Source organism: Quercus suber, unplaced genomic scaffold, assembly GCF_002906115.3.
Source record: "Quercus suber isolate HL8 unplaced genomic scaffold, Cork oak 2.0 scaffold_72, whole genome shotgun sequence".
In the NCBI taxonomy this organism is placed as follows: domain Eukaryota; kingdom Viridiplantae; phylum Streptophyta; class Magnoliopsida; order Fagales; family Fagaceae; genus Quercus; species Quercus suber.
The window spans coordinates 1607920-1633107 of NW_027069537.1; the positions used below are offsets into that span (position 1 = coordinate 1607920).

At 30.9% G+C, this 25188-nt stretch overlaps 4 protein-coding genes across 4 annotated transcripts; 2 read left to right on the plus strand and 2 right to left on the minus strand.

Annotated features, from left to right (window-relative positions):
* Nucleotides 1–521: 521 nt before the first annotated feature.
* On the plus strand, nt 522–4020 carry LOC111989438 (uncharacterized). The gene is made up of 5 exons (XM_065773303.1): nt 522–583; nt 2361–2955; nt 3003–3080; nt 3249–3320; nt 3886–4020. Exons 1-5 carry the CDS (start codon nt 522–524, stop codon nt 4018–4020), a joined length of 942 nt encoding a protein of 313 aa, XP_065629375.1.
* Nucleotides 4021–4963: 943 nt separating this feature from the next.
* On the minus strand, nt 4964–5907 carry LOC112008425 (aquaporin PIP2-7-like). Its single transcript, XM_065773291.1, is given in 3 exon segments — nt 4964–5163; nt 5166–5372; nt 5375–5907. Coding segments are annotated over 3 exon segments (777 nt in total). The 5' UTR covers nt 5793–5907; the 3' UTR covers nt 4964–5011.
* A 1782-nt stretch (nt 5908–7689) lies between these two features.
* LOC112008441 (uncharacterized) lies at nt 7690–10250 on the minus strand. The gene is made up of 3 exons (XM_065773304.1): nt 10147–10250; nt 10000–10087; nt 7690–8869 (listed from the first exon to the last, which is right to left on the minus strand). The coding sequence occupies exons 1-3, from the start codon at nt 10248–10250 to the stop codon at nt 8057–8059; spliced, it is 1005 nt and encodes a 334-aa protein (XP_065629376.1). The 3' UTR covers nt 7690–8056.
* Nucleotides 10251–21188: 10938 nt separating this feature from the next.
* On the plus strand, nt 21189–23386 carry LOC136067429 (E3 ubiquitin-protein ligase APD2-like). Its single transcript, XM_065773281.1, has 5 exons — nt 21189–21541; nt 22169–22304; nt 22418–22487; nt 22608–22935; nt 23021–23386. The coding sequence occupies exons 2-5, from the start codon at nt 22221–22223 to the stop codon at nt 23097–23099; spliced, it is 561 nt and encodes a 186-aa protein (XP_065629353.1). The 5' UTR covers nt 21189–21541; nt 22169–22220; the 3' UTR covers nt 23100–23386.
* The last annotated feature ends 1802 nt before the right edge of the window (nt 23387–25188 follow it).

Genomic DNA, 25188 nt, shown 5'->3' on the forward strand with positions numbered 1-25188 from the left:
CCGTGGGGCGTGTATGCCTAAATAAAACGCAACAATAAGTTTTTACTTGCAAGAATATTCATTCTAAAGTAACTAAGGATGCTTTCTTTTATGTTTCTCAAAAAAATAAAAAAAAAAATAATAAAGGATGCTTTTTTTAAAAAAAAAGGAAAAAAAGAAAAAGAAATAGTGATGCCTGTCTTTGATTAGTTCACATTACTATTCAATAAAATAAACTAGTTAAGGATATATAAGCACTTGTCACGACAATAGAAGTGAGACCAATCTTTGCATTGTTACACATTTATATATCCGCAATACTATTACTACAATATTAGACTTATCAGTCTTCGAAAAAATATATATTAGACTTATCAATCTTCGGAAGAAAAAAAAAAAGGGGCTTATGCAAGAATTCAAGTGATAACTTATAGACAAGGGAAATCCATCCACATTTATGGTTTGTACCCCACATACCCTTCCATACTCCATATATACTATCTACTAATGTATCTATCTATTTAAAAAAAATACTTAACGGCATGAGATTACATGAGTCTTCTGTCTCACATGTGAGACCATATGTGTGGTACTCAGATATACTGTAAGTGATAAGTCTCATGAGAACATTTCATACGATAATTTTCCAATAGATGTAATTTTTGTTGCTTAGTTTGATAGATAAAAAATGGTGAACATTAGATAAGGAACAACTCCTCTTTTTACACAAACCTCCCCTCCCAAAACATAAATGAAGTAGACCAAAATGGACCGAATAGGAGCAAAGTAAACCGAATGGACTGAAATAGACTGAGATGGATTGAAGTGGACTGAAATAGACCAAAATAGACTGAATTGGCGATACTATTATTACAACAATATTAGACTTATCAATCTTTCCAAAAAAAGGAAAAAAAGACTTTATTAAGGTTTGAAGTGATAACTCAGTGATAATGACATTCTTTATGGGTTTCTATATTTGTGGTTTGAACTCCGCTTTCTCCTTCCGCACTTTCTACTTATCTCCGAAAATAAAAAATAAAAAAAAATATTAGACTTATCAAGAACTCAAGAGTAGGGATAGCAATTTTGCCCCACCCTACCCCACTTGACCCACCCCTCCCTGCTTCACCCCACACGGATTTTCCCCACCTCGCAAAGGTGATGGGGTGGAGATGGGATGAGATTTTAGCCCCACACCACGGGGCAGGGCAGTGATGGATTTAGACTTTTTAAACCCACCTCGCCCCGCCCTACCCCACTCTGCGTTAATAGGAGTTAAATTGTAAAATTTTCACACCCTAAAACCCTAATATTTAAACAAACATATTATCAATTTATTTTATTCTACCTAACATGGTTCTTTGCCTCTTTTTTCTCTCTAGCAAGATTGGAAATAAGATATCAATTTTAATGTTTTCTTTTGTCTTTATTAGAAACAAATTTGTATACTATTGAATCATTGATTTTGTACTAAAAGATTTTTGTTTTTATTGTGATATTGTCTTCTAAAACACTTGGATAATATTATTCAATTTTTGCTAAAAATTAGTTTGATTTGATGGGATTAATTTATTTGTAATTTCAGGTATATTTTTATTAATGAAACATGTTTTATTAGAAAAAAAAAAATGTAAAAGTGGTGAGCAAATCAACAAGAAGTAAAGTTTTACGGAGTGGGGCAGGGTTTCGCGGGGCCCCAAAGGGTGGGGATGGGGCAAGAAAATTTTCCCCATCATGCGGGTCGAGGCAAGGATAGAGCAAAACAAAATCATGCGAGGTAGGGCCGAAGACCCCATCTCCTTTGGCCCCATCTCACCCCATTGCCATTCTTACCCAAGAGGGTCCTAAGACCTCTCTCTCACAACATGCGAAAGTCACATATGTGGTATTGCATAAACTTTAAGTAAGAGATTCCATGAGAACCGTAAAGAATTATAAAAACTTTCTCTATTGCATTGGTATCCAATTGGGAAACAGTGTAGTTTCCGGTTGGTATTTTTTTTTTTTTTTTTTTCCCTAACATTTTATTTTACCGCTTTTAGTTCCTATCCTGAAAAACGCTTCCATTTTGATCCCTGCCGTTACATCAGAAACGAAAATAGCTGATGTGGCAAACGACAAGAATAAATAATATTAAGTTAATGTCCACGTGACCTAAATTAATAATAAAAATACCACGTCAGCCTCTAAATTAAAAAAAAACTAATTTATTAATTTTAACTAATTAAAAAAAATTAAAAACACAATTAAAAACTAAAAATCATAGGAATTGAGATCTAAGTGTGTCTTGAACAAGAATAACAAGGACACAATCCCAAATCCAAGAACACAAACCCAGAAATTTAAAAAAAAAAAAAAAAAAAAAAAAAAAAACCCAGAAACTGCCTTAAATCTCCACAACAGTCCTACTTTGCCAAACCCTTCCACCCTTTCCCTCACAATCGCCTCAGACACCTTCAACTCTACCTCATCATCCTCTGCCTTATCATCGCTTTCACTCACCAACTCCTCTTATCTGCCGAATCTGACCCACTCGTCAAAGGCCACACCCCCGTCCACCGCTTCAATTCCCTCCAATCCGCTGCCGTCCTCTTCCTCTTCCTCCTTCTCTCCGTCTTCCTCTTCCTCTCCGACTCCCCTTCCTCCCTCCTCCCTCTCCTTCCCGATCTCTTCTTCGCACTCGACTCAGCCCTTTTCTTCTTGCAATACTCCGTCTCCTCCACCGCCGCCACCGTCCGGACCTCCGATCTCCAAGCCAACTGCGACACGATCTCCGCGCAAATCTCCGCTCTCATCTCTCTCCTTTGTCTAATCCTCGCCTGCCAGCCCAGGCGCTTTGTTGCCGATGTGGGACTCGGGGCTGCTTTCTGCTTGCAAGGCCTTTGGTTTTTGCAAACTGGGTTGTCTCTCTACGTTGAGGCTTTTATCCCTGAAAGGTGTCACGAGTTACTTGATGTGGTGAGTGGCCTTTGGGTTTTGCAAACTGGGTTGTCTCTCTATTGGGTTGTTCTTATGGATAGCTGTGGTTGACTGATTTCTTTGAAATTTCTGGGTTTGGTGTTGGTGTTGCTGTTGGTGTGGATGGTTGTGATCAACTGGTTTCTTTAAAGTTTTTGGGTTTGTTGTTGGTCTGGAATGTGGATAGCTGTTTGTAGGTTATTTCTGCATTTTTTGAGTGTTTGATTTGCTGGGTTTCGGTGTTTTGATGATCGCTGAATTTTGTGTTTCCAAGTTGGAGCTGATTTTGTGTTTCTAATTTGGATTAGTGGGTTTCCAACTTGGAGATTGGAGTTGATTTTGTGAACAAAGAGGATGCAGATCTATTGATTTTGACTGGTGTGCGTTGGGTTCAAATTTCTGGGTTCAAAATTATNATTTTTTTTTTTTTTTTTTTTATACTTTTAGTTTTTTATATTTGAAAATTTTCTCCTTTTTTTTACTTTAATCTTTCTTTAAATTTTGTTAAATGGTTTCCTAAAGGAGATAACTTAAGTTAATGTTTATATTTTATATTATTTGATATTTATTTGTATGGTTAAAGGAACATTATTTTTAAATATTAATATGTATTATTACATTTAGTTATTTTTATTTTATAAATACTAGATGTGCAAATTCACTTAAAATATTTAAAAGTACTTTGACTTTATTTAGTAAATATTATTAAATATAAACTTATTATATAATTATGTTATATTTTATAGTTATAAAATAATTAGTTAAATTATTTATGACATCCACCCTTTTTGGCCTTTTTTTTTTCTTTCTATCTCTTAGACTCTTACCATTACTATAATACAATTGTGACAAAATACAATCCACCATTTATCTTATAGTGGTTATTGTTATCTGAATTTTGTGTTTCCAAGTTGGAGCTGATTTTGTGTTTCTAATTTGGATTAGTGGGTTTCCAACTTGGAGATTGGAGTTGATTTTGTGAACAAAGAGGATGCAGATCTATTGATTTTGACTGGTGTGCGTTGGGTTCAAATTTCTGGGTTCAAAATTATGGGTTCGATTTCTGGGTTAGGTTTTTAGTTTCAATTTCAGATTATTGATTTGTTGATGTTGATTATTGTTTGATCTGAGTTTTGAATTTTAATGTGTTTGGTTGTAAAGAAAATACAGGAAAGACAAAGAAAAGAAAATAAGACAAGAATTAAATTGCGAAGAACATGTAAAATCATGTTCTGGGAAAGATCACAAAGAACATGAACATGTTCTTCCAAAAAATTAACGAAAAGAAAAGAATGTGAATTTGGTTTGTTGTTTTCTCATTTTTTGTTTTTAATTTTTTTTCTATTTTTAATTTTTTTTTCTTTAGTTAAAATTAATAAATTAATAAATTAATTTTTTTTTTTAATTTAGGTGCTAACGTGACATTTTTTAATGTCAAATAATATTTTTTATTATTATTTTAATGGCCATGTCATCTTCCGTTTGCCACATCAGCTATTTTCGTTTCTGATGTAACGGTAGGGACCAAAACGGAAGCGTTTTTCAGGATAGGGACTAAAAGCGGTAAAAATAAAATGTAGGGACTAAAATAGGAATAGCCTAAAAATATAGGGACGAAAATGTGCTTTTCGCCTAAAAAATATGAGCGTGCTTGTAGCACGTGTAATGAGATCACTTTTTTTTTAGTTGTACTTTTTGACACAACACAGTATACAAATTGCTGCTGCTTTATTACTTACCCGTGAATAGAGGGTTCAAAATTACCACTATGTTTGGAATCCGTTTATTTCGCTGAAACTGAAATTTTTTTGTTAAAAATACTATAAATAAATGTAAAAGTTAACTAAAATAGTATAGTGAGACCTATGAATAGTAAAAAAAAATGCAATAGAGCCAATAAATAGTAACAAAAATAAGTTAAATAGTGAAATAAGTTGACTTTTTAATTTGAAATCAAACGCACACTTAAAGCATAGCTAAAATACACTTCTATTTTTTAGAATTGCCAACAGAGTCTCCTGGAACTAAATGTTACTATTGGAAATACATTATCTAAACTTTCCCTTGAAGATTAACTAGTAGGATTGCCGTTCTTCCCAAAACAAGCCCTAGCTAGCCTCAAAATATCATACTCCTCTTTTTCTTCCAAATCTGAACTCTCCTTTGGTAAGTGCATAGAGTAACCATAATAAGCAATGCAAGCAAAAAAGGGCCCAACCCAGCAACCCAATGGCCATCCCATAGTCTGTCTCCTTGCAACAATGCTGGGCCCAAGCACTTTGCAGGGTTCAGACCGACACCTCTATAGCCAGCCCTCCCAGTAACTGTTGCTAGTGCCAAAGATGCTGCCCCCACAGCACATACCATTGCCATGCCAAGTTCCTTGCACCTTTTCTTGTCAAATGCCAGTGTCACACCAAGAAAGAGAAACACGTGCAGACGAATTCTAATATCAATGCAATTTCAGGGCTTAGTGGATGTGTTGTTGCTCCATTGCCATTAATTGTGCAGCCACCTAAGGAATGGTTTTGTACTGTTTGACGGTCCATCACATTTTGAAGTATGAAAAAACCAATAACTGAACCTGCACATTGAGCCAAGACGTAGATGGCAGCACGAGCAAGAGTTATAAGACCCCTGAGTGCAGCTATGAATGTTAAGACTGGACTCATGTGGCCACCAGATAATGGAACCGTCATCATGAGAAACAAGAAGAGTATAAGGAAGATAGCAAGTGGAACAAGAAGCTTTGGTTCAACCACATTTGAGTCCAAGATTGAGGTGATGATAGTGGTGAGGGTGAGCACATAAAAGGCAGTTGCTAGTAACTCTGTGATAGCTGCCTTCCACATCTGAAATTAAGAACCAAGAGGGGAAACATCAAGCTCCATTCTTTTTGGGAAAAACAAATAAATCACACATAATTGAGGTTAAGCACTCGAACTAATATTCTAGCAGGTTGGAATGTTCTTGGGGTGAAAACTGAAAAAGTGGAAGTTGAAATCGTGTTTGTGTGTATACATATATATCATGTAAGTAAATAAGTAAAACAATTTGGATAGAAGAAGAAATTTTATGGGATATCAAATTTTGATCAATGGTTTTTGGATGAATAGTAAAATTTACTCCAGTTGCATGGTATATACAAAATGAGGGATGTATAATGTTGTCAATTCCATTCCCTTATAGTCTGAACAATTATAAAATATTTCCGTTTCAATCACTAGATTGGTATATTTTAACCACTCTTCCAACTCAACTTAAATTCCAATCAATATTGGTAAAGGTTTGATTCACTCACCAACTTTTTTTTTCTTTTTAAGTTTTTAACTCTCTTTCTTTCTTGTCTTTTTTTTTCTCTTCTTCCTCGATGACTTGGATCCTTATTTTTGTATTGAAGATGAGTTATGTCTTACCCTTTTACATGATATAAAAATAGAAGTAATTTGGTATACAAAAATAAATTAGTATTGAAATATTCTATTTCATCAATAATTTAATCAGAACCGTCAGTAGAATAAAATTGACAACTTTATATAATATGAATAATTCTCAAAATACACTCAATTTCACTACTTGTTGACTTGTGTAACTGTGAGTGGTAAACACTTTCTACTCATATGGATCCGCTGCTTTCTGTTAATCACTCACAATCACAAAAGTAAAAAATTTGTAAAATTGAGCGTGTGAATGAGTGTGGTTGTAGTATTGTTGAACATATCCTCTCAAGTAGATAAATCATGTATTCTTTATTTGTTGCCCATATTAAATTGGAAAAGTATTTGGAACAAATTGGATTGAAGAAAATTACTATATAACACACTAAGCATGAGAATAAACAAAGTTTACCTCTGGAGAGTAAAATTCATGGGCACCTATGAAAGCAAGAAATTTTTTTTTGGAAGGAGTTACTATTTGCCTCATATTTCTCAAGTGATATTGGCAATTGCTCACCATCTACTCTGAGGACAACTCTATCCATGATTAGTTCTAAGCGAAAGGGACAAGAGCTTTTCCAATTTAATGAATCTCTCATCAGAACTCCTATATATAAAGAGAAGAATGGAAAAAATACTGCCAATTTAATTATACCATACTTAGCTACTTCTCAATGTCACAAGTGAAAATGCCAGATGTTTAGCCATTTTTACCTTGGGAGTAACCTTGAAGTTTGTAGCATTTCGCAGAAGACAGTGGGAGCATAAGTTGTGTTACACGCTCTGTCCAACTGATTTTTTTAAGGACATTGGGGCTTGCAAGTCTAAATTAACAAATCAAATGCAACAATAGGGTTTAGATTTAGTTGCAAGAATATTCATTCTAAAGTCACCAAGGATGCTTGCCTTTGATCAGTTCATATTTTGATTAAATTAATGAAACCAGTTACTGATAAGCACCTGGCAAAGTGCGACCAAGCTTTGCATTGTTACACCTTTATATATCCGCAATATCATTACAATAATATTATGCTTTCCAAGTAATTTCCATTGGAGATCATCAAACTCATTTTAAATTTTGCTAATTTCACTCATTCTCTTGAAATAACTAATTGAGGGTGATTTTATGAGATGTGTGTGGAGAATAGAGACTAATCTATTGTGTTACTTATGTTTGGGGGGGTATTTTTGGTGTTTTAGTATATTTTAAATGCCCCAAGGCCTTATATGTTAATGATCCATGTAACTCATCTTGTAGACTTGTAGTTGTCATAATAAAACTATAGATTTGTAACAATCTCGAGAATCCGGAACCCTAGTTTTGGGTAAACCATATAAATCTTAGTGTGTATACATGTGTGCTCGCAAGTGTTGATCTTTTCTGCTCTTTCTTAACAAAACTGATTTTTCAAAAAACATAAACACATTTTGAGATCAGGCTATTACTTATTACATCATGGCAAAAGAGTTGCATGAACTTTTTCTTGAAGTCCATGCTACACGGACATAATTTAATTCAACACACCTAGAACGAAGGCCTCAAAGAAGTGTCAAGAGCCTAACATTTGCAATTAAATTAAAACCCCATGATAATGAAGCCTCAAACACCAAGAATACCTGCCTGCCTTTCACAAAACTCTTAGGAAATACCAATTCTCTCAAGTTGAAAGTCCATTTCTTCACTTCTTGTGAGCATGGTTTGATGCAAATATAGCTTTCAAAATATTCAAGAAGTCATGCTTGAACCCATCAGCATGGAAATGCTGCTGTGGGATGAGCTTTGTGTATAGATAGAATGCCACACATGCAATAGCAGGCCCAGCCCAAAAAATCCAGTGCCCATTCCAAAGGTGGCCCCCTCGAACAAGTGCTGGGCCCAAACACCTAGCTGGGTTCATACCTACCCCAGCATAACCCTTTGTTGCTGTCAAGGTTGTTGAAATAAACACAAGAAGGCCCACTACTATTCCAATTATAGAAATGACCACAACTCGGCCCAAAGCTCTAGCTTGGCGATGATCAAAAGCAATCCATATTGCAGCAAAAAGAAGCACAAAAGTACATATTATCTCTAGCCATAGGGCCTGGCTTGCCCCAAGTCCAATCATAATGGGCCCATTTGGGCCTGGTACAATGACATTGAGCGTGCAACCTCCTAGTGAAAAAGTATCTTCAATGGTGCTGCTTACCACAGCTTTAAGTGCTAGTGCACCTAGCACAGCACCAGCACATTGTGCCAATATGTATATGACAGCCCTTGAAAGGGAAATTAGGCCGACAAGCATGGCGGCTAACGTGACGGCGGGGTTCATATGGCTGCCGGAAATTGGATTGATGGCGATGAGGATAATTGTTGTAGTGACAGCAATAAGGAATGACATTATGAGTTTTGGTGTTTTGGTTTCAGTCTCGTAGGTGGAGATGACTATGGTGTCAAGTGCAAAAACAAAGACTGCTGTGCCAACAAGCTCTGCCAAAGATGCTCTCCATACCTGGAAATCAACATTAATTTGTTAATAAGAATGAGTGAATAAACTAAGGTTTTCACTTGCCACAATACAAGTTAGGGAATGCGATAGTGTGGTAGCTTCCACCTCAAGGGCAGTTGAGCTAGACCAGCCCAAGTCACCTGCCCTATTCTATGTCTTGGTAGGTTGGGTTCATCAGAGCCAGGGCTAATTGTAAATCTAGGACTAGGAATAAGTTGAGATTTTCATACATAATGCCTTAGTTTATAACTAATATTCCAAGTGTGCACTATTCTTTCACAATAAATAAATATTGGAATACAATATTTTTCACAACAATTAATATGGCTTATGGAATTGATGCATAATACAATTAGTGGGGGATATTGGTGAAAGTGATGGTAATCCAATCACAAAAGATCATGTTAACCATTTTGAAAAATATTGTGTTCCTAGTATTATTCTTTTTTTTTTTTAACAAAATACTTTACTTCCCGTAATTTGATGGAAAAATTATACATAAATCCATTTATTTTCAAAATTTACTTAAATTTCCTATATGTTTCATACTTTATATTCACTTCAGTCCAATTAGTTATTAAGATAAATGAAAGACTTATAATGATATTTTTAAATAATGTAAAATGCTTAAAATATCTTTAATTTTTCTATTATAAGATTCTTATAATTATTTTTTACCTCCCATAATTTATAATTAACTTCTTGTATCCAAAGCTCTCAACCCAAAGATAGAAGGCACAAGGATAGTGGGGTTGAATTATACTTTACCTCCCATAAGTTGATGGAAAAATTATACATTCATCCATTTATTTTCAAATTTTACTTAAATTTCCCATATGTTTCATACTTTACATTCACTTCAGTCCAAGTAGTTATTAATATGGATGAAAGACTAATAATGATATTGTTAAATAATGTAAAATGCTTAAAATATCTTCAATTTTTTATTGTAAGATTCTTATAATTATCTTCTTGGATCCAAAGCTCTCAAACTTGTGCCTTCTATCCTTCACACACTCAAACTATAGTTTTAATTTCTGTTCCTTCAAAATAAAGTGTAATCCTATCTTTCCGTAATCAATGATAAAGGTAGAATAGTCAACCCAGAGCAACAGGAAAAAAATTATGGTAACCTTCAAAGAGAAGAACTCCTCCAAGCCCAACATCTCACTCAATTTAGTAGTAGTGCACTTCTCTTCCTCAGCTTTCCATTTCTGTGACCTGCAAAAAGATTATTAGGAATAAGTTGGACAGTAGATCACTCTGAATAATTCATTTACCCTGAGTGTAGTGTTACTTGCATTGGTGTGGAGGTGCAAGGTTGGACTTTGTTTCCAGCATAGACACTTTCTTCATCCTCCACTACAGGTACATTCTCAGCCATCTCGGCCTGCCAAATACTATATCTTTCTTGGTTACACTCTGTATTCTATTTCTATATATATATATGTATAGTCAGCTTTGAGATGTAGGACTTGGTGGGTTACATATGATTCTTGACTTTATTTTCAACTGTTTTCCTTGAACTACATTATCGGCTACTGCTATTATTTAATTTTTGACAACCAAATGTCACTTTTTTCTAATTCAATGTTGAATGAAAATTGTCAAACATATTTATACTAATTTTATAAATCTAATAATCTTTATATAGTTGTCTTCTAGTTATATAATATGCCAATCAAGGAAATTTGATATCTTTTGTAATCGACATATCAAATCTATCCTGCATACATGTAAGTTCACTACTGTAGTCTCACATGTAATGTTAGTAACTTATTGACTTGCACTGCACGTACACAATTTTTTTTGGCATATAAACAGATATGACTGATAGGCCTGATTGCTTCATAGACTAGAGGTCTAGCTTTCCTGAAAACCTGAGGCAACTAAATTATTGGATATTTAAACCTCAAAAGTTTCTTCCAATTTTTCTTCTTCACCAAGTGTATTGATAAAAAGAAACACGAAAACTACTGTCAAGTTGACAACAAAATGCAGTTGATAGCACAACAATAATATAATAAAATTCTTAAGTATATTTTGTTTTATACTTTCAAATTCAACATATCAATTTGTAAGACATATATAATAAAATTTGTAGTAATTATATCATCACTCCAAAATATTTTAAGACTCATTTTACAACTATTGAAATGGTATGTTTGTAATTTGTATACAATAAAAGTAGTGTCAATTCATGTGAAATTAATATTGCAACAATAACAATTTAACATATTAGCAAGCAGTAAAAAATGATGGAAAATTTTTTGTATTTCTTTTTATTTTTGTTTAGTCTATGTTAGTAGGTGAAATATGTCTTAAACACCATACTACAGGAGTTACAATTTGCAGATAAAATTAAAGTACATCTTAATCGAATGCTTTTATAAAGTGTGAAATTTGATGGGGTTGTTGCTCCCGTGCACGGGTTCCACTAGGGCCTAGTGGGCATATTACCATAGTTTTAGCTGAAGTACTTTATTGGCCTGAAAAGTTGGAAGACTATAGTAAATAGGGAGATTGATCCATCATTGTCAAGTCAACCAATTGAAAATATGTGATACATAGATAGGAATAGGAGTATACCCATGAAAGGTTGTTAGCCCATGACTTCACTTCCCCATGATGCTTTGCAGAGTAAACTATTGGGCCACAGGAGGGAGAGTAGCATTTTAATGAAACACACAATGTCTTAAAATGGGCTATTATTTTCGAGGCCCAAGTTACAGTCAAACTTCTACTCCTTTGTCAGATTTTATTAACAGCCAAATGGAGAGGGATCAGAGGGTGATAATTTATTTGTCAAAGCACTGCCGAGCTATGCTGTCAAACTGTTTGAGGAAATGCTTGAAGGAAGGTTGACCTCTAAACCGATTTGAAAGAAAAAAAAAAAATTAACTCACTTCATGGCAATTGATAAAACTATCTACATATATTTTTAGTCACATGATCAATTTAATGAGTTATGCTACTTATTTAAATAATACACATGGATAGTTTTATAAGTAATCACGTAATGAGTTGGAGAAGATTATTCCAATTCGGTTTGAAGGAAAACTATGTTCCATGCCAAGTGATTGGTGTTTCTTCGAACCAACATGCCAATTGGACACAATGACATTTCCTACTCAGCAGAAGTGATTGGCTAGGAGCAGGTTTTGCTCATCCCAAACCATTTGGCCTATCCTTCCCCACCCCCCCAAAAAACACACACACATTCATATATATTGTACATATCATGTTACCATCCTCTTATCACTTTTTTATTTTATTTTTTTTCCCTCTTTGCACTTTCACGACTACTCCTCCCCTTTTTCTTTCATCTCTACTTTTTTAACGTCAAATTCATGTTATTAGCGAATAGAAAACACTACCAGCCCATCCTAAATCTGATCTATCTTGCTCTCACTCCACGCAAGTTTCTTCGCCCAAAGATGGGACGAGGCATCCCTGATCTGACCTTGCCCCAATCTATTGTCATCCTTTGTGTGCCTTTCTTTTAAAAAGGTATTTAATGCATCGAAGATATGTATAATCTTTCTCATAGTATGTAGATCCTATATAACTGTACATACTATAAAGAGAAAACGTGTACATATAATGTGTACATATTCGATTCGATGCATGAGATAACTAATATTGCCGTCTTTTTAAGTTTGTGCTGTGTTACAGCAATGTACAAACTCCACCAAGACATGACCGTAATAATTTCTATAGTAACCAATGCCTAAAGGTTTAGAAAGGTTAACAAGGAGAGAACATAAGTGGAGGATCCACCAAACGTTTTCTCTAGTGGGTTGAACCATAGTCTAACCTCAACCCACCAATAATAATTCTGAGCCAAACCCATGTCCCGTTGTCATCACCAAGGATTTGAACTTCGGACCTACCCCACACCAAAACCCTAACCATGGGCCATCATCCTAGGTTGTAAACAGCTAATCCATTTATATAAGTTATAGATTAATACCTTGATGCCTTGATGATGATCATAGATTATATTTTGTCATGAGCTTGGAATTTTTATTACATTCAGCAGCCTAAGGTGTGGAACAGGAGACATGGAAACATAGAAATAAGGTATAAATAAATTATTCAAAATAGTCTGAAAGCAACTCTTTTTTTTTTTTTTTTTTTTTGGCTGAGAAAACCAAAAAAAATTAGAACAATTTGTTAGCCAAAGAATTACATGTGAAGGTATCATAATACTTGAATTTGGGTTGGGTTCATGACTGCCTCTTTTGTGTAAATGACAGTCCAACAACATTGTGTAATACCATCACTTACATGGATACTTATTTGCTTGCCTTTTGTATAATTGCATGCCATAAAGTTTTTGAAACAACAGACAGTACGAGGAGATGGATGATAAGTTTAAAACAAAGATACCTTGGAATGCCAGGTATATAGATAATGGTAGCTGCAATATTGTGTTTTCTTTTGACCTTAATATATATTATATTATCTTTCTTTTGCCACATATTTTGAGAACAAAGTGTGAACCGTCCTTTTACATCTACTATTAAATGGAGTTGCATAAAATAAAAGCAGCCTTCCAAATTTGTTCTGTTGCTTAGCATTGCATAAGTGGTCATAGAATCTCCTAAACTTGGTCTCCATGAACCTACCATCTGATTTTGTCTATTCATATAGATTTTGTCTTTTCATATATATTCAGTTGATATTTCCAATGATTCTTCTTTGATCCAAGCGTAAAGATGGATAAGACAAAATTTTGATTTATCCAGAATACAGAATAATTCTTCTTCTTCATAAAGTTAAATCATGGCCTTGCTTGTCACATTCTACCATAACAAACTCTAATCTATACCAGATTTTCTTCAGAGGAAGATGGCACTAATTCCTTCACTCAGATGGTCTTTTGCACTACTGTTAATAGTATTAGTTTCTATATGCAGTTTATCAGGCATAATACTTATTCTTTGATACTTCTTTGATTTAAATTTTTGGGAGAGACTAGGGAGAATTTTTATTCTTTTTTTTTTTTTTTTTTTTTTTGTGCTTAATCAGATGATGTTTTCTCTGCTTTGCAGATTGGTATGATCCCTTGGATCCAAATGGAAACATTTTAAAAATAGTATAACAATTATCAATGAAATCTCTCTCTCTCTCTCTCTCTCTCTCTCTCTCTCTCTCTCTCTCTCTATTTATGTGTGTGTATAAAAGATAAAAACAAAAACAAAAACAAAACAAAAAATCTATTTTTTTAAAATCTAAAAAATAATTGAATTTTGTATATTTGTCCTTATATAAATAATATATCTAATTACAATGATCAATAATATTTTAATAATTTTTTTAATAATTCCTATTTATTTATGAAGAGGGGATCATCCTAAAAGAATTAATTCAAAATTTAAGATTAAAAAATAAATTCTACTTGTACACCTAAAAGAAATTTAATTTTTATTTCTTATTTTAATATTTAAATCATTTGTTTTAGTATTGATTTTATTCAGATGGTTATAAGTTATATCACACATTCTAACTTAATAATAAATAAAAATATAATACCCTAACTTAATGTAACATTTTAACATACTAATAATAAATATAACACCCTAACTTAAAGTAATGTTTGTAATTGTATTGTGCTTTAGCCTTTAAGAACACATATATTATTATTTTTTCTCATAAAAAAAACATAGATATTAATATTACACATGAAAAAATAATGAATTCAATAATTGAAACAGTTGAAAACAAAATTAAGCCAAAATCCCAATTCATTAATGAAAAAATATCCAAAGTTCTGAACTTTAAAAAAAATGAAAACAGAGTTAAGTAAAGATAGACTTATATAGGAATTTAGACTAATGGATATAAGAACATTTTTTGATCCTTCTTTTTCTCTCATATCCAATTTCATGTTTAACAGCAAATTTTGTTTTTAATTAAAGAAGATAGATTACATGGAACAAAGCACCAAACAAAAACCATAACAAATTAAATCCACGTACAATAAAATATTGATGTCAACAACAAATAATCATGTGATAAGAAAATAAAAAAATACAAATATATTGCTTGCTATATTGACGTTTAAAAAAATATACTAAAATGTGCTATCAAACATAGAATTTTAGCCTATCTATAAAACTTGTTGATAAAAATCATATAATATATAATAAAAAGGCAACAAAATATACAAAATCTATTTAATTTGATGAAAGAAAAAGAAAAATAATTGCAAGGTTGTAGGTAGGGTAGAGAGGAGAAGGAGGAATATAATAAATAATTGTAAGATACGTAGTAGAAAGAATAATACACCAAAAAACTGCGTGTATATATAGAGAGAGAGAATTTTACGTTGTGAAGAAAATGATATGAACAAAAAGAAGGAATCTATGTGAAACTCATATACTTTTTTTTTAACTTTATTATTAGGAAAAAGATGACATAAGATGCAAATTTATCCACACAAAAAAAGAAGAAACGTAGTAAAAAAAAATTAAAAATGTATTTTTGTTTCACATATTTTTTTTTTTTTTAAATTCTGTCTTTTTTCTTTCACGTATTTTTTATCTCTTTTTTTTATTTAAATTCTATCCTTTTTTATATATAGGTAATTCTATCCTTTTTTATATATAGGTAATTCTCTCCTATTGATTTTAGGCTTTGTTGATAACATTTTAGATAGACACAAATGTAGTTGTAGTTGTAAATCAAATACTACTTTCTTTTGTTACTTGATTATTAAGAAAAAATGACATAAAATGCATATTTATCAACAACAAAAAAAGAATTTAAAAAAATTAATAAAAATGAACGTATGTTGATACGCAATAGTATTCAATTCCATCTTCTTCTTCTTTTTTTAAATTCTATCTTATTTGCTTTATTTTATGTATTTTTTATTTATTGAAATTCTGTCCTTTTTTTTTGGTAATTCTATCCTATTCATTTTAGATTGTGCTGATAATATTTTAGATAGACCAACCAACTAAATTTAATCTCTTTTTGAAATTTTAGAAAATACTTATTGTAGGTTACACGTTTTGTTAAAACACTTATTGTTATTTTATCCAAAGAAATTAATAAGAACAAATATATTGTAAAAAATAAGGATTAGATGGATTAGATGAAGAATTTGGATTGTAATCAAATTAAGATTTTTATCAACTTAAACATTATAGGAGAAGAAAAATTGTATATATTTTTTCTTAAAATCTAAAAATTTTAAAAACAAAATCTGCAATTTAGCGAAGTTGATCACTTGGCGCAACCACGACTTCTAAGCCCAATTTTTATTATATAGTATATGATATAAAAAGCGTGAATGCGCTAAAACTACTGTAAAAAGCTACAGTGATTTGGTTTGTTCAACATTTTGAAATATTTTGCTGCTTTTTTTTTTTTCCCTTTGAGTAATTCCTTTTTTTATTTTATATAGAGCTGCTAGTTAACACAATAAACTATCATAATATTTTCACAATTGTTAAAATATTACTTCCTTATAGATCAAAATAAAATATCATACTGGAACTAATCACGACTAAAAATAAAGGTATTGTGAAAAAAGAAGTGTTACATCCACAACATTTTTCACAACACTTTCATAACAAATCATAAGTAGTAAATTATTATTGGTTCTAATTTAAACGTACTAATGAAATTACTTTTTTATCCACTAATAACAACTCATAAGAACCAACTATTTATAATTTGTAATGAAAATGTTGTAGACATAATATTTTTCTTGTGAAAATATTAAGACATCTTCTTGTCGTTATAATATATTCACAACTATTGAAGTATCAATTTTTTAAGACATCTTCATGAAAATATCAATTTATTACAACTGAAACAAAATATAACAAAATTATAAGATATTTTTTTAAAATGCTGTACCATTCTGTTGAGCCAAAATGCACTGTTTCATATACAGTTTTCTTAGGTTGAGTTTTTTTTATTTTTTATTGTATTTTTATCTTTATGCATCATTTTAAGTAAAAACACATATTTTACACACAAAAAATAAAAAACTTAGGATAAAAACACTTTTCATCCTTTATGTTTAGGATAGTTCACAGTTCCTCCTTAAATTTAAAAATCAAGCAATTTTTCTCTTAATATTTTTGAAAATAGCAAATATGTCATATTGTTATTCTTTTAGTTAAACCTTAACGAAAGTTTATGATTTTTAAAATATTATATTATATAACGTCTAAAATACCCCCGCTAAATTTTAACATCCCAAAAATTTTATTCACGTACTTTGAGTTTAAAATGGTGGTATAAGGTGTTTTATTTATTACATAGATCATTGATTTTTTAGATTTAAATATTTGTAACTCATATTTTAACTAATGGAAAATTCGATAACACATGAACGACAAAATTTTCATTGTGTATGGTTGAAGGTATTTGATGAAGAGTTTCAATTGTAGCATATAACAATATTCATTACGAAAATTTAAATATTGTAACATGTCTTAGCAAAATTAGCTGCTTATTGTTGGAAAATGATAATATTTGTAAACATTCTTAGAAGTTTTTAGTGAGTGGATATTATATTTAGCAAATAAGTACAAAGAAACTATTATAGTAAAATAGATATTCATATGTTAAATAACTACCGTAACTTTGTGTGTGATAAAAATTCTTATACGAATGAGATTAACTTTGTATAACATACATTTTTTATGTACATAGTTTCATACTTCTTCAAATAGAAATTTTATCTTAATTTTCTCACTCAAGAGGTAGCACGTACAGGCTGCACGTGCCACCCTAACTAGTATATATAAAAAGCGTCAATGCGCAAACAATAATTCGCTACTGTGCATTTGGTTTGTTCAACCTACACTGTTCATTAGCCTTCTTTTTTCTTTTCTTTTTTTCACAGTAAGCCGATTTAGTTTGTGCTATTTTTGTCTTTTCTTTTAAATATTTATATGTGCATATACAGTTACACTGACTTAATAACAATATTTTCACAATAATTGACAATTTGCATTGTTCATCAGCCTTTTTTTTTTTTTTTTCACAGTACGCCAGTTTTGTTTGTTTTCTTTTGCATGTCTTTTCTTTTAAATATTTATATGTACATACATAATTACACTGACACAACAAATTCTTACAATATTTTCACAATTATTGATGTGTCAATTTTTTAAAGGTCAAGATAAAATAATAAAATAAGAGACTGAGACCAATCACAACTGAAAATAAATGTATTATGAATCTATATATAAAAAGCGTCAATGCGCAAATTGGTTTGTTCAGCCCACACTGTTCATTAGCCCTTTTTTTTTTTCCACAGTAAGTCGGTTTAGTTTGTGCTATTTTTGTCTTTTTTTTTTAATATTTATATGTGCATATACAGTTACACTAACTTAATAAATTCTCACAATGTTTTCACAATTATTGACAATTTGCACTGTTCACAGCCTTCTTTTTTTTTTTTTTTCACAATACGCCGGTTTTGCTTGTTCTCTTTTGCCTTTTCTTTTAAATATTTATATGTGTATACACAGTTACACTAACACAACAAATTTTTACAATATTTTACAATTATTGAAATGTCAATTTTTTAAAAGCCAAGATAAAATAATAAAATAAGAGACTGAGACCAATTGCAACTAAAAATAAATGTATTATGAAAATATTATATCATCTTTTTCTTGTCACAATATTTTCACAATCACTAATATCTCAATTCCTTATAGATCAAAATAAAATAAAACAAAAAGAAATGCTATGTCTACAACATTTTCACAATAATTTCACAACAAATTTTATGTGGCAAAGTATTTTTGATGAATAAAAAAGTGATATTAGTAGTGAGCTCAGTTTAAGACCAATAATAACTTGTCATTTAGAATTCGTTCTAAAAATGTTATTGATGTAGCATTTCTCTCAAGTAAAAAAAAAAAAAATATATATATATATATATATATATTCTATCCTAAAAATGAAAGTATTCTTAGACTTCTTTTCTAGTATATAGTCAAATTGGGTGAGCAAAAATTCACGGTTTTACGCACAATTTTCTTGTATTGTCTTTTTATTTGTTTTTTTTTAATGCGTAATTTTAAAACCAGTAATAATTTTTCACCTAAATTTATTGTGAAAATGTTGTGGACGTAAAAAAATAAATAATAAAATATCAAACTGGGGCCTACCACAGCTAGAAATAAAAAATATTGCGAAAATGTTGTGACATTTTGTTGTGTTCCTAAACTTCTTTTTTGTGTGACATTTTGTTGTGTTCCTAGGTTTCTTTTTTTGTTTAGTAAAATTTGGTAAGCCAAAATTCATTGTTTTAGGCATAATTTTCTTCAATTGGCTTTTTATTTTTTATTTTTTTAAATGCACAGTTAAAAGTGGTTAGCCTAATTTAAAACCAGTAACAATTTACCACCTAGGATTTATTATGAAAATATTGTAACGTAACATCACTTTAAAATAAAATAATAAAATATCATACTAGGAACCACCATAGCTAGAAATAAAGGTATTATAAAAATATCTTGACATTTTGTTTTGTTTCTAAACTTCTTTTTTGGTTTAGTTAGTTTGTTGAACTAAAATTCATTGTTTTATACATAGTGTTTTTAGGTTGATTTTTTTTTTTAACACATTGTTTCAAGTTTTTTTTTTTTTTTTTAAAACACATTGTTTTACACACATACACACCTGCACAAATTGACAAAGTAGCACTTTCCTCCTTTATGTTTGGTGTAGTTTCATTCCCCCTAAACTAAAGTTTACTAATTTCCTCCTTATAATTCCTAAAATATTTCATTGTGCAATGTCTAAAATACTCTTACTAAATTTAATGTCCCAAAAAAGTTTTTGTGTATTTTGAATTTTATGTGGTAGATTGGTAGTCATGCTTGGAAAGTTAGAATGATGATATATGGTATTTTATTTGTTACCTAGAGAACACTAATTTATTAGGTTTAAATCTTCTAGACTTATAATTTTATCTAATAGAAACTTTGATGACAGATGTTTTTTGTTATTTTGTTCTTTTTTTAATTTCTTTTCCTAGTTAAAAGGGTGTTCATTAAAAATAAGCAACATAAACATCGTAGTTAGATTCATAAAATAAGATGATAAAGAATGAAGTATGAATAACAAAATCTTCATTGTAGATAATTGCAAGTATTTAATTTGATGAAGATTTTCAAAAAAAAAATTGTAGCATATATCATCATTCATTACAAAAATTTAAATATTATGGAAAGATGATGACATAGTATTTAAATTTTATGATGAGTAGTAAATAGATATTCAAATAGATATTACATTTAGTAAATAGGTTCTAAGAAATTGTCATAGTAAATAGATATTCAAATAGAAATTTTAAATTTAAGTACATGACTTCATACTTTTTCAACAACAAAAATCTATATTAATTTTCTCACTAAAGGGCAGTACGTGCCTTGCACATGCAACTCACACTAGTACTTATAAAAAATTACAATAATAATTGAAGGCAGTCAATAAGAATATTAATCATTTACTTATCTCTTTCTCAAAGTTTTATAGATTTGTATTTCAAGCCCAAAAAAAAAAAAAAAAAAAAAACAAATTTTTTCAACAAACTTTATTGTAATCTAAGGCTACAATTCCATTCAATATATTTTTATTGAAAATGAATTATGATAAATCTACCATTAGATTACATTTTCTTCTTATATCATTCATACTTGTAAAATATTGAAGATAGAAAAAAAAAAAAAAAAAAAGTAATAACTATGTCATCAATGAAATGTTTAAATTTCAAATTTTTGTAGTCTAAAATTATGCATAAAAAAATAAGTTTATGGATCGAATCGTAAATAATATCTGATTGACACGAAATTTAACATAAATGTTAAGCATATAAAGAATATTATATTCAATGGTTAGATTTTCAAATGTAATCATGTTAATTTTTTTATGGGAGTTGTAACATTATTCTACAATAAATTTTATAACCAAACTTAGCCGGATTTTTTTTTTTTGTTTTTGGCTGAGAAAGACTCACCAGTTGAGTTAATTGGCATCTTAATGCGGTTAAAAATGATCACTTAAAGATGTCTTCTCTCTCTCTCCAATAAAAAAAATGACTTCTCTTGATTCTAAACTTCACGTTGGATCATATAAAATAATTTGGGTTGGGCTCCACTTTGTACCAAAAGCCCAACCAACCATTATAGTTAATGTCGTTACTCGCCGCCAGTCGCCAAACACTTACAAGGAAGGTTGGTTGAGTCCGAAAGAACAAGTGACAACTACCATTCTATACCCACTTCAGTTTTCTTTTTGTCCCTCAGCAAGCATACCATAACATAATGTTCCTTTCCAAAATTGTATCGCTTAGACCAACCGTCCCATGCCCAAGTCCAAGTCAATCATGCGGCTGCAAGAACATGAGGCTTGTCGAGGTTGTTAGTTGCTACCAAATTTTGTAGATACATACTAGCCACTTGTATTTCTCATTTTTTCTAGCATTCATAGACCAGACTGAAATTCACCTTATTTTCACAATCTTTAAACATAGCACCCGTTCTTGGTTATTGCACTTGATTTTAAGTCTTCCTGTAAAGGTGTAGCCATAATGCAAGCATTGTAAGTTCACTTGGTGAAATGGGTGCTTTTTCCTTGGATTCTCAGAAGAAACCAGAGCTGACCTTGAAGATTCAAGGTCTTTTTGAGGTAATGTAGGAGTCCTCTCTCTCTATATTTTTCTCAATTCAAATGTCTAGCTAAGTCTGGTAGTGTTGAAAATGGGAAAAAAGGGCTGTAATGTAGATCTTAATTTGTCTGCTACATAGACTAGAAAACTGTATATATGCACATTTAGGTGCCAGCTGCTATTTGTTTTTTAAAGCATTTTGAAGTAGATCTTTACCAGTTGTTCTAGATTCTTTGCAAACACAGTGGTCAACATTGGTGCTGTTCTAAACACTCCAGAGTATTATTTGAGGCTTGAAGCTCTGCTTAGCCCCCTGCATGTGGATTTACATTAACAAAACAAGGGGCGTCTTTTTGGACGAGTGATATAGATAGTAGATAGTAGATACCATGTTGTTAGCATTTGAAATGTATGCTTTCACCTTTGCAAGACAATCATATGGTAAACCTCTTTCAAAAATAAAAAGTGATGAATATTATCTCGGATATGCTTAAAATAGGTTGTGCTGGATTGTATTTTTCGTGGAAATGCATAAATGATCAGAGCATTCATTTATTACAAACTTTTTTGTATTAATCAATGCTCTAATCACTATTCAGTGTTTCATTCTTGCGGCATCATAGCTAATTTTTACATTTTTTCTTCAGATATAACTTGAATTTGTGAGCAAAACAAGACACAGAAAAGACAGCCAAAACCATGTGTTCCACAATACACGTACTGAGTCGAGTACAGCTGGACTTGGCTAACTCCCAATCCTTTAATTTAACCGGGTCCAAAGAAGTATGGCACTATCCCTATCCCTCTTTTTTTTTCCTTTTTTTCTTTTTTTATATTGAATTTCTTTGCCGACTAGTCATTAGAAGATAACCTATATTTTGCCTTGACAATGACAGGATGATATAGATGAATGGTGCTTCGCAATTGCTTTTGTGGCTCGATTGTTTATTTATGCTGCAGTTTTAGGTAAGTTACCTCCAACCCGTAACGAATTTCTTCCTAATTGAAAAGAAAATTAAGGTAATGAAATTGCATTCAGAAATTAAAAGCTGATGTTAAATAATTCATGATCTTTCAATATTGCAGCATTGCTCGCGATTGTTGTATTTATGATTATGAGGTATCTTGAAAACTTGGAGGATCGGAGGATCGAAGGAGAAGAGGGAGGAACTGAAACAAATCCATTGTTGTCAGCAAAGACAATGCCAATCACATATGGAACTTGTGGAGACGATTTGGAATCAGGGAATTTTAGTTCTAGTAATAGTTGCAGTAGTGGTAGTAGTAATAATACTAGTACTTCCTCAGAGGACTTGTATGATGGAAAAGTATGTGTAATATGCTATGATGAGCAACGTAATTGTTTCTTTGTGCCTTGTGGTCACTGTGCTACCTGTTATGCCTGTGCTCAAAGGTATGGATTACAGTGGATTATGTTATTGACTTATTGTATGATTCAATATATAAATCTCTTACGGAAAATACATCTTGTTTTGCAGGATTTTTAATGAAGAAAACAAGACGTGCCCAGTATGCCGAAGATCCATTGGCAAAATAAGAAAACTTTTTGCCTCTTAGGACTATTTTTTTTTTTTTTTCCTTTATTTTGCGTGAACAAATATATTTGTAATTTTTGGGAGAGGATTAGTAAAATGTCACTGGGCTAGTTTTTGTTTTTTGTTTTGGGCTGAAGATGTCACTGGGCTAGTTGATAGCAAAGTAGGAAAAAAGTGAGGTAGAGTATATAGGGTTTGCTTACTTCAGAATTCTTTTTCTAATTGGGCCCATTAAGACCAATTTGTTATGTATTGGACTTTCGGCTTCCAGCACCACTGAAATAAAATAAAAATAGATAGAATTTTTTAGGGGCAAGACTCACCTGCATTCCTATACTCTTTTTTCTTTTTTCTTTTTTCCCAAACATGGTGAGAAGCGTTGCCAAGAATTGATCCAAATGAAATAGGACAGAAAAGATAATGGAATGAATCAAACTGTTCGTTTAATTTTTCAGATCTCTCCTTTCTCCAAAAAAAAAAATCAGATCTCTCATTCCACTTCAACTCAAAATGCTGAAGATGGTAATCGAATGCATATAAATGGGTTGGGGATTAGTATATATAAATTCTCAACTCAAACTCTTAATACAGAAAAGTCCTGGTTCACGAAATGATTTAGAGCCCTTAATGGACCATTGTATTGATGAGGTTGATTTTTGGACATCTTCTACTCAAATTTTCATTTAAGAAAAATAATTGTGAAATTAAAAGCCACACATATTTCTTCTCAAAAAAAAAAAGTTACACATCTAAATATGTTAGATTATATATATATATATATATATAGATACGATATATTTAAACCTACATTCGCTTCATGATGATATTTACCCTTAGGCCAAAAAAATTGACTGATTTTTAGTGAAAGTAGGACTCAAATTCATATCCCTTAGTCAACAATAAAAAATTACTTATTGAACTAATTGAAATCTACAAATTTATATTATATATATAAAACCAAAGTCGTTTGCTTTTTAGTTGATCTCATAAAAATTGCCGCATAGATTTTTTAGAACTCACAATTTTACACGTCATTATATATATAAATTAATTGGTATTAAATTCTTATTATTCTAATTTATATTTTTAATTGATTTTAATTTTTTTAAAAGGAAGCTGACTTTTTTTTTTAGAAGGAAAAGGTAATTGACTTGAAATTCTATTTTAAATTTTAACCCTCTATTATAATCTTGTCTGATCATACTTTCTTTAAATATTAGAATAAGTAGTTTCATATACAAATACAATCATAATAAATTTATATTAATAATTACTCTAAATATTAAATTTTCATATTTTAAAAATAATAATAATTAAATTAAATATTTTCTCCTAGTATATTAGAATTCATGCCCGTCTTCTTCTTCTTCTATTTCTTTTTTTCTTGTAACGTTTAAATAAATAAATAAGACTAATTTTAGCATGAATCTTATAAGATAGAATTACGCAATTGTAAGAGATATGATATACACACCAAAAACATTATATAACTTTTCGTAATATAAAACTGCACGATCACTATACTGTAAACTATTAGTAGTGTGGCCCATGGGCCTAGTATGACACTTTTATAATATGTTGAGGCTTGACTTAGCAGTACGGTAAAGCAAAAAGAAAGAAAGAAAAAAAAAGTAGTAAAGTAAAGCGGTTAAGCTGTACCTAATTTTCGCCTCTATGTGGAGTGCGGAGACTTTATGACATCGATGATTGATGAATCTGATGGGGACATGCACTAAACAAAGGGTAGGTAGGAATGATCAAATTCTACATCATTAGGTAAACAAAGAGGATTTACTATTTTCCTTCTCAAAAAAAAAAATTTTTTTTATTTTTTTTCTTTTAAAAAAATATCTAACCGAGAAGTTCATACTTCATAGTACAGGACTTGTTATGGGAATAATTACTCAAAAAAACCTAATAATTTTATCTTAATTTTCAATTTTGTTAATCTTAATCCTAAAAATATAATTTTTAAAATTATTGCAATTTAAAATCTTAAGAAGTCCCTCTTAATAAATAAAATAAAATAATAAAAACTTTACGAAATGTATTCTTAGAACTTATTTAAAGACCAAAATATCCCTCAATATAAATCACATATGATGTTTTGT

Coding starts and splice junctions, on each gene's coding strand:
- LOC111989438 (XM_065773303.1), top strand. CDS start 522: ATGAGATTACATGAGTCTTCTGTCTCACATGTGAGACCATATGTGTGG. Junction 2,956..3,002: donor ATGTGGTGAGTGGCCTTTGG/GTTTTGCAAACT, acceptor TCTTATGGATAG/CTGTGGTTGACTGATTTCTT. Junction 3,081..3,248: donor TGGATGGTTGTGATCAACTG/GTTTCTTTAAAG, acceptor AATTTGGATTAG/TGGGTTTCCAACTTGGAGAT.
- LOC136067429 (XM_065773281.1), top strand. CDS start 22,221: ATGTGTTCCACAATACACGTACTGAGTCGAGTACAGCTGGACTTGGCT. Junction 22,305..22,417: donor ATTTAACCGGGTCCAAAGAA/GTATGGCACTAT, acceptor TGACAATGACAG/GATGATATAGATGAATGGTG. Junction 22,936..23,020: donor TGTTATGCCTGTGCTCAAAG/GTATGGATTACA, acceptor CTTGTTTTGCAG/GATTTTTAATGAAGAAAACA.
- LOC112008441 (XM_065773304.1), bottom strand. CDS start 10,250: ATGGCTGAGAATGTACCTGTAGTGGAGGATGAAGAAAGTGTCTATGCT. Junction 10,088..10,146: donor CAAGTAACACTACACTCAGG/GTAAATGAATTA, acceptor ATCTTTTTGCAG/GTCACAGAAATGGAAAGCTG. Junction 8,870..9,999: donor AGGAGTTCTTCTCTTTGAAG/GTTACCATAATT, acceptor GTTGATTTCCAG/GTATGGAGAGCATCTTTGGC.